Raw genomic sequence first — 9,740 nt, 5'->3', positions numbered from 1 at the left:
AATTAAACCTTGGATCTCGATCAGATACGATAGACACTAGAACTCCATGACGAACTACGATCTCTTTCAAGTACATATGAACTAACTTGTTGAGCGAAAATCTTTCATTTATAGGCAGAAATGAGCTGACTTGGTAAGTCTATCTACTATAACCCAAATGGCATCATGATTAGCCCTTGTCCTTGGTAATCCAACTATGAAATCCATGGTAATATGTTCCCACTTCCATTCTGGAATCTCCAATGGTTGTAGCAATCTACTTGGTCTCTGATGCTCTGCTTTAACTCTCTGACAGGTATAACATTTGCTAACCCATTCCGCAACTGGCCACCAATAATTCTTCTTTAAATCTCTGTACATTTTGGTACTCCCTGGATGGATGGAATATCTTGAACTATGTGCCTCTTGTAAAATTTCATTTTTCAGCTCCGTCACTGGTGGAATCCAAATTCTTGAGGAAAACCTAAGAATACCTTGATCATCTTGTTGCGTGCATAATTCCTCACCTACCAAACTATTTATATCTTGATCCATTACCTCTTTCTGGCATTTCTTTATTTTCTCCAATAACTCCGGTTGAAAAATCATACCGTACACTTTTGCTTCCTCAGGCTTGCAAATTCTAATCTCCAATTCCAATTTTTGAAATTCTTTATATATCTCTTCAGGTACGGATAATACATTTAACTTTTCCTTCCGAATTAACGCATCTGCTACAACGTTCGCCTTACTGGGATGATAATTAATCGAGCAATCATAATCTTTGATCAATTCTAACCATCTCCTTTGTCTCATATTAAGTTCCTTCTGGGTAAATATATATTTCAAACTTTTGTGATCCGTGAAAATTTCACACTTTTCTCCATACAAATAATGTCTCCAAATCTTCAAAGCAAAAACTATAGCTGCTAGCTCCAAGTCATGAGTAGGATACTTTTGTTCGTGTGGTTTCAATTGCCTTGACGCATACGCAATCACCTTGTCATGCTGCATAAGAACACATCCTAATCCTTTGTAGGAAGCATCGCTATAAATTACGAAATTCCCTTGATCGTCTGGAAGTGACAAAATAGGTGTTGTGATTAATCTCCGCTTCAATTCCTGAAAACTTTCTTCGCACTTGTTCATTCTTTCGTGTAAGCTTTCTCAATGGTGTTGCAATTCTTGAGAAATTCTGAACGAATCGTCGATAATATCCTGCCAATCCCAAGAAACTTCTTACCTCAGTGGGTGTTCTCGGTCTTTCCCAATTCGTAATTGCCTCAATCTTTGCCGGGTCCACTTTGATCCCTTCGTTACTGACTATGTGTCCTAAGAACTGAACTTCTTGTAGCCAAAACTCACACTTCGAAAATTTAGCATATAACTTTTTTTTTCTTAAAATCTCCAAAGTCGTTCTCACATGTTCCGCATGATCCTCTTCCGTCTATGAATAGATTAAAATATCGTCTATAAACACAATAACAACCTTATCCAAATACTCTTTGAAAATTCTATTCATCAGGTCCATAAACGTTGCTGGGGCGTTGGTCAATCCAAAAGACATCACTAAAAACTCGTAATGCCCATACCTTGTTCTGAAAGCTGTCTTTGGTATAACTTCTGGTTTAATCTTTAGTTGATGATATCCCGATCTTAAATCAATTTTGGAGAAGTACTTGGCTCCCTTCAATTGGTCAAACAGATCATCGATTCTGGGTAACGGATACTTGTTCTTGATTGTCAGCTTGTTGAGCTCCCTATAGTCGATGCACAGTCTCATGCTTCCATCTTTCTTCTTGACAAACAATACCGGGGCTCCCCACGGGGATACGCTGGGTCTGATTACTCCTTTCTCTAACAATTCCTACAATTGTTTTGCTAGCTCTTTCATCTCAACAGGCGCCATTCTGTACGGGGCCTTGGATACTGGTTCTGTTCCAGGTGCTAAGTCGATCGCAAATTCAATTTCTCTATCTGGAGGAAGTCCTGGTAACTCGTCGGGAAATACGTCTGGAAATTCATTCACTACTGGAATATCTTCAAGTTTTGCTGGCTCCTGACTTCTGTCGATCACATATGCTACGAAATGCTCACATCCTTGTCGTAGTAACTTCTTGGCTTGAATCATCGTTAAGAACTTCTTTACCTGCTTCTGTCTCTTGAACGTTACTATTCTTTCGTCTGGCGTTTTCACCATTACTTTCTTATTTCGACAATCTATCTGAGCATCATGCTTAGATAACCAATCCATCCCTAATATCACATCAAATTCTCCTAACTTAAATGGTATCAAATCTACACAAAACTTACTACCAGAAATCTTAACCTCACAATTCTCACAAACTTGATTCACAGTTACACGTTCTTGATTTGCTAACTCCACAGTCATTATTTCATTTAAGCACTCAACTGGACAATTTAATTTACTAACAAAATCTTGTGAAACAAACGATCGAGTTGCTCCCGAATCTATTAACACTTTGGCACATAAAGAATTCACATTAAGCGTACCTTCCATGACATCCGTATCCTGGATAGCATCCTTCACTGACATGTCGAAAACTCTAGCCCTTGGAGTCTCATTTATTGCTGGGGTAGATCCCATAATTCTCAATGCATTACTAACTGGGGCTGGTGTCTTGCAATCCCTGGCCATATGTCCTGGCTTCCCATATTTAAAGCATGTAAATCCAATGACTGGAACCTTCACTGCTGGATTCTGGATAGGCTGATCTTTATTTGCTGGCTCTCTTGCTGGCTGATTTCGGCACTCCCTTGAATAGTGCCCTTTCTGGTTGCATTTAAAACATACCACATTCAACTTGTTACAAACTCCTCCATGCTTCTTTCCACAAACTTGACAATCTGAAAAATTTAATCTCAACTGATTCGGCTGATTCACATTAGCTGGACGGTTGCCCTGGCCTCCGTCTCCTGCATTTTGTCTTCTGAAATTAAAATTTCTCCCTGGCTGGAACTTGCCCTTTTTAAAGTTTGAAAACTTCCCTGTTTGTGACTGACCCTCACTTCCTTCAACTTTCCTTTTCTTGCTTTCCTTTTCCTTCTGGAACATCTCACTCTCCGTCTCTGCGATCATAGCCTTCTGTACCACTCCTACATAAGTATCCAATTCAAAAATGGCTACCTTCCCTCTGATCCATGGTTTCAAACTTTGCTGGAATCTTTTAGCTTTCTTCCTATCAGTATCAACATACGACGGCACATACCTTGACAATTCCTCAAATTTACCCTCATAATCTGTTACCGACATGTTTCCTTGCTTTAATTCTAAAAACTTCAGCTCCATTTAATCCTGAACAAACTGAGGAAAATACTTTTCTAAAAACAATTCCTTAAACCTTTCCCAAGTAATAACATCTGTACTTTCCAATGTTTTCACCATTTCTCACCAATAGGTGGCCTCCTTCTTCAGATAGTAACTTGCAAATTCAACCTTCTGCTCCTCTTTCACTTTTACCAAGGCAAAAGCCTTCTCTATTTCCTTTAACCACACATTTGCTTCAATTGGCTCTAAGGAACCCTTAAATTCTGGTGGGTTTATTGCCTGAAAAGTTTTGAAGGTTACCTGGGGATTGGTCTGTCTTTGTTGTTGTTGTGCCAGGTGAACTATTTGTTGGGCCAAGATTTGAAGAATCTGGGCTATTGCTGGGTCTATAGGTCCTGGGTTCACATTCGGGTTTGTATCATCTTGATTGTTGTTGTTGTTGGTTTCTTCATTCTGGGTGTTGGTGCGGGTATTTCTTTTGGGAGGCATTTTCTGTAAAGAATCAATCAATTTATTTAGCTTTTGAATCAAATCTTTGTATAAAAAAAATTTTTGTAAAACAGGAATATCTCTTTTTGAAAACAGTTGTAACTAAGTAAATTGCATGCTTCTTTACAGAATATAAACAGTTATGGAAAACAGGGTACATGGTATCACAGGGTATACTGGTGCAATAAATAAATGACAGTGTTGGAAAGGAAAAGGTACTGATATATAGATCAAAAGTTTTAGGTAGTACAAGCGTAAAGACGCTTCGAAAGTAAAAGCAAAAAGGGTACAACAACCTACTCACTAGTCAGCATCGCTAGTCTATAAATATAACTCAAAAGTCTTCTGATACACACTACACACTACTGTCCATACTACATAATCATAACAACACTACTCAACATCTTCATCTCAAAATCTCTAACTCAGCTCCAAGGAAACTCTGGTCTTGCCAGCCTCTCAAAGTCCTCCATCACCTCAGTAGCCCAGCCCAGCAGTGCATCAGGGCCTCTGCCAGGTAGTGTAGCTCCATATAACCTAGCCTCAAGAACCCTCCGTGTCACATGAATCTCCTCTCGAAGCTCCCTCACACCACGATCAACATCTGTAGTCCGGATGATATGCTGTAACTCTCTAATCTGAGCCAACAATGAATCACGCTCCAATAGAAGAGCCTCATACCGGTAATAAGGAACTGGGGGCAATGTAGACTGGAATGGGGCACTCGCTACTGAATGCCCAGTGGAATCTGAATCAGCTGGTGGGGGTCCTCTGACAGGTGGCCTCATGCCTGGAGGTGGAATAGCCTGCAATGGTACGGGCTGCAACACAGGTGGAGGTAGAATAGCCAATGCTGGTGGAACAACATGATGTGGATGCGAAAACAGCACTCCAACTGAAGGCTCTGAGTGATCAGCTGATACGGGAATAAAAGAGTCGGCCATCTCTGTTATCTGAAATCATATCGTAATATAAGAATCTCGTACCATGACGCAAACTATACTAATACCGGTTATACCATAACACTCAACCTCTCGACGTTCTATCATCCTATACCTTACTTCTAATCCTATCCCTCTACCCATTCCCGTCAACCTAGGCCTGTGTCAGTGACTTATAACCTGTAGCTCTGATACCAAACCTGTGGCGCCCTCCAAACCCGGGTTAGAAGTTTGGGGTCCACACAAACACCTTAATTATAACCTGCTTATAACAATAATAAAGATAATAATAATATATGCAATAACCCTACTTACCAATCACCACGGACCGCAACAGGTTAAAGTATGCACACAAGCCAAACACACTAATATATTACAAACCGTTCAAATCCCAACTATTTCAAATTGAAACTGAGTATTAAACATTATTACAAACTTTTACAAACTTAAATTATTCCAAAAGAAGCCTACTAGCTCAGCTTTCTCAACCTGAACCCCTAGCTCCCGCGCTGGACTGGGGATCCTCTTTACCAACTGGTTCCTTTTTAACTGGAAAGAATATAAACAACATCGCACAAATGAGCTAACTAGCTCAGCAAGTCACAATGACAAAACTGAGAATAATGATCATCAGGTGAATATGTTTATGATATCAAGTGAACAATGGATTATGATTTAGAATTGGATATTATACTTTTAATTTAAAAACCAAGGTTAGGCTGCTGATCAGTCACGCACTAACCCCGAGCAAGGCACACAGTATTGCTCTAACTACTGGATCCAAGGCACACATTGGCCTAACTTGACCATTATATGGTCTGACCACGAATCTGGTCCACAGTTTTATAAAAACAATCCAATTCTAACATAATAACAGAATATGCAATAATAAACAATAACTGAAATCATTAACAACAATAAATGTTTAACAATAAAAGGGTTTAAATCCTTGTAAGGATCAACAAGGTACTTTTAAAGCTTGAATGCTGGGTAATGAAAGAATTGGATAACAAAGGAAACAACGTTTCAGGGTTTCAAGGATTTGGTCTTTCAAAGCATAAGATATCATGGATTGAGTATATAATAATTCAGTTCAGTGTCTGGTATTTAGTTTGTATGTATTTATGGAGTAGTATCGTAGATTTGTGGTTCTTGTTTGGGTATACAATAATCAATGGATTAGAAAGAATATGGTTCATAGCTCAAGAACAATAACTGAAATCAGGATTTAGGTTTCCGTGCTTCAAAGCACTTGCAATGTCAACAAGACTATCAAGAATTACAATATCTCGAGAAAGTTCAGAACACTTGCCCGATATTAGCTTACTATCCTGCACTTGCTTTCAATCACAATCGTCTTACTCCTCAACTACCTGTTTCCCTTTCCTACGCCTTGCCTCTTCTGCTCACATAGCATAAGCATCTATCAATCATCAACTCACAGGATTCTATTTAACACATACTTCTATCTACCCTTCGTTTTACCCAAATCCGATTAACGGATTGAAATCTATGCAATAACCAAGTAAACACCGAATATATAGACCGATAGTCAAACAATAGGTCACGTACAACACATAATACATCACGTAATCAATGACATATCATCTATAAAGAAGTCTCGGGTCATAAATATGCTTTCGGGTATTTAAAATGATTTTTAAAACATTTTTCGGAATTAAAAGGGGTCGTTGGATCAATTTCGGGTAAATAAACAGGGTTCGGTTGACCCATTCTGGCTCCGAAATAATTTTTAGAATAATTATCGAGCCTTGGAAATAATTTAGAATAATATTTTAAAGCTCGAAACTATTTTTCGGAATTTTTAAATCATTTTTAAATAATTAAATCTAATTAAATAACTAATTAAAATCAATTAATAATTAATTAAATCAATTAATCAATTAATTTTCGAATTAATTGACCAATTAATCAATTATAAATTAACTGAAATTAATTAACTAATTAATTTAGATTTATTTATGAATTAAAAATAATTTTCGGAATTAAAATAATAATTTTTAGAATTTTCAGAAATTAAAAACGAATTTTATAATAAAAAAATAAGAAATATGATTTTTAAACATTTTATAAACAGGAATCCTAAATTTGCAAAGTCTGTAAACTACAGAGACCAAACTGCATCGTTTTCAAAACTATAGGTACTAAACTGTAATTTTCCAAGGGTTCGCCGGAAAATAGTCGGGTTCACCGGAGAACACGTTCCCGGCATCCTCACCCCACCAACACCTCCATATCACATCTACACCACATCAGGAACACAACCATGCAATCAATTCATCCTAACAATCCCTGAGTTGGCCGGAATTTGGCCGTGAAATTTTCCAGTTTCCGGCGAACATCGTAAAACTTCAAAACACAACTCCCTTCTCTACAGACCTTGTTGGTTCATGAGACTTATACGACTAGATTGCAAATTTCACAGAGAACACAACCCACTATAACACAACATCAATCTATCACAGAATAAGAAACCCCCAAATTTCAATTAAGAACATTCATACGGGTTATAAACACTAATTTTGAAATTCGAAAATTAAACCCACTTTTGAGCATGTTATTGAACTCCAAATCAGACGTATGACATATGAAAATCATCAGGAAAACAAGCTCTACAACATGCAATCATCAAATCATACAAACAAACATCTGAACAAAAATTCATATTTTTAATAAAATAAATTCGAAAATAAATAAATTTTTAGAAAAATAACCTTGATTTCTGTAGTGAAACAAAGCTCAGAATCTTATAGAACACCTCAAATCCTTCGTTTTGGTTACTCAAGCTTTAAAAACCGAATTCAATAACACCTCCAAATGCTTGTTTGATTCTTAGAACAGTTTTAGGAAATTAGGGTTTTTCTCTGAAAATTATATAATTATCTGTCTGCAAATGATTTTGATACGACATAAAATACGGTAAAAGGCTATTTATAATTATGGAAAATTAGTATCCCGTTGGATCATTCCGGATATAAAACGGTACATTTATTTGTAAAAACTGATCCAAACGGTATCGGTTTTCGGGATAATTATCCAAATCAGTACAATTTGTATTGCGGTCTTGGTCTCAGCGCCTGGTTACACGTATTACGAAGTGATAATTGGGATAGTTTAATAAAAAGCTCCCGTTTATCGAGAATACGGGTTTTATTGATTTACCGAAACGAATATTGTATCGAAAATGTTGCACCGGGACCCGCGCAGGACAAACCGTACGCCGGATCGAAAAAGTCGAAACATGGAAAATGCTCGAAATATTACAATTAGGTTAGGAAGAAGTTCTCGGAAGAGTTTCGGGTTCCAAAAACGTAACAACGGTTGACGTCGGTTGTTCCCGTTTTTATAAAATAGATTTTAATTACCCGGAAAAAGATTTTAGAAATTTCATAAGATTCTTATAAATCCATAAATCAACATAAAAATAATTAGGAAGATATAACAATTATCTATATTTTATTTTGGACATATAAAAATTAAAATACTCAATTAATATTATTTTTGAATATTCAAGTACAGATAACACTTAACAAGTAACTCACATAATAGATACTGGGCACACATAATAATATCAAAAATAATTACACGATATATCCCGGATATTACACCTAATACTGTACCTTGCAGTTTCGGAGTATTCAATCAGCATTGTGCTGGTAAGAGAAGAGGACGGGCAACAGTCACAAGTGTATTACGTGAGTAAGCGATTGCATGATGCTGAAACTCGCTACACAAGCATGGAGAAGCTGGTTTATGCCTTGATCCTTGTATCCAGGAAGTTACGGCCATACTTCTAGGCCCATAGAATTGAAGTCCGTACAGTATATCTGTTGCGTCAAGTCCTTCACAAGCCAGAATTATCGGGGAGAATGTTGAAATGGGTTGTGGAGTTGGGTCAGTTTGACTTGGAATACATGCCCCGTATAGAAATTAAAGGACAAGCCTTAGCCGATTACCTGTTGGAATTTGATTCTGCGGTTGATGGTAGGGATTTGGTACTGCTACATCCCCCTCATACTGAAGAATTTTTAGAGGAGTTCCCACATCCCTGGTGGAGCTTGCATGTAGATGGGGCGGTTGACAATGGAGGAGCGGGTGCGGGCATAGTACTCATGTCTTCGGAAGGCCATCATCTGATGAGTGTAATTCACTTCAAATTTTATACAACGAATAATGATGCGGAATATGAGGCATTAATCAATGGCCTGAAGATTACTTTGGAAATGGGGTGCAGAACTTAATTGTAAAAAGCTACTCGGAGTTGGTGGTGAATCAGGTGAATGGGGGGTTTCAAGCTCGAGGACCACGGACGGAATTATACTTAAGGTGCACTCAGCACCTGATTGGAAGGTTTAAAAAGGTTAGGCTGGAATGCGTACCACGGGAGAAGAATAGTAACGCGGATGCTCTGGCAAAAAAGGGATCCCAACAGGAGGCTGTGTTGTTGAGATCTATACCTTTAGAAATCCAGGAAATTCCTAGTATCCCGGAGGTAGAGGCAATGCAAGTAGATGAGGCTCCCAAGGAAACATGGATGACGCCCATTCTTGCCTACATTCATAAGGGAGCACTCCCCGAGGATAAGTTCAAGTCTCGTCGACTCCGCTACCAGGCTGCAAGGTATATGGTGTACGATGAAGTTCTGTATAAGAGAGGCTTCAATCAACTGCTGCTCAGATGTGTCGATAAAGAATAAGGAAATTATATCCTAAGGGAGGTGCATGAAAGAATTTGTGGTAATCACTCGGGGTGTAACTCGTTGGCGATGAAAGTTTTATGCCAAGGATACTATTGGCCTACGATAAAAGAAAATGCTACAAATTTTGTCAGAGCATGCGATCGTTGCCAGCACTTTGTAAACTATTCATCTATGCTGGCAACGCTCCTAACACCTATGGTGAGCCCCTGGCCATTTTCCATGTGGGGAATAGATCTTATTGGAGAATTGCCCAAGGCTAAAGGGGATGTCAAGTATGCGGTGGTCGCTGTTGATTACTTTACTAAGTGGGCAGAAGCTATGC

General features: G+C 38.2%; 1 protein-coding gene across 1 annotated transcript; it reads left to right on the top strand.

Moving 5' to 3' along the window:
- Window positions 1–8,588: 8,588 nt before the first annotated feature.
- LOC141695866 (uncharacterized) lies at window positions 8,589–9,415 on the top strand. The gene is made up of 2 exons (XM_074500074.1): window positions 8,589–8,861; window positions 8,954–9,415. The coding sequence occupies exons 1-2, from the start codon at window positions 8,589–8,591 to the stop codon at window positions 9,413–9,415; spliced, it is 735 nt and encodes a 244-aa protein (XP_074356175.1).
- Window positions 9,416–9,740: the final 325 nt, after the last annotated feature.

The sequence above is a fragment of the Apium graveolens genome, chromosome 11 (assembly GCF_009905375.1).
Source record: "Apium graveolens cultivar Ventura chromosome 11, ASM990537v1, whole genome shotgun sequence".
Classification (NCBI taxonomy): Eukaryota; Viridiplantae; Streptophyta; class Magnoliopsida; order Apiales; family Apiaceae; genus Apium; species Apium graveolens.
Note: the sequence above shows the minus strand (reverse complement) of the source record. Positions and strands in the feature narration are given on the sequence as shown.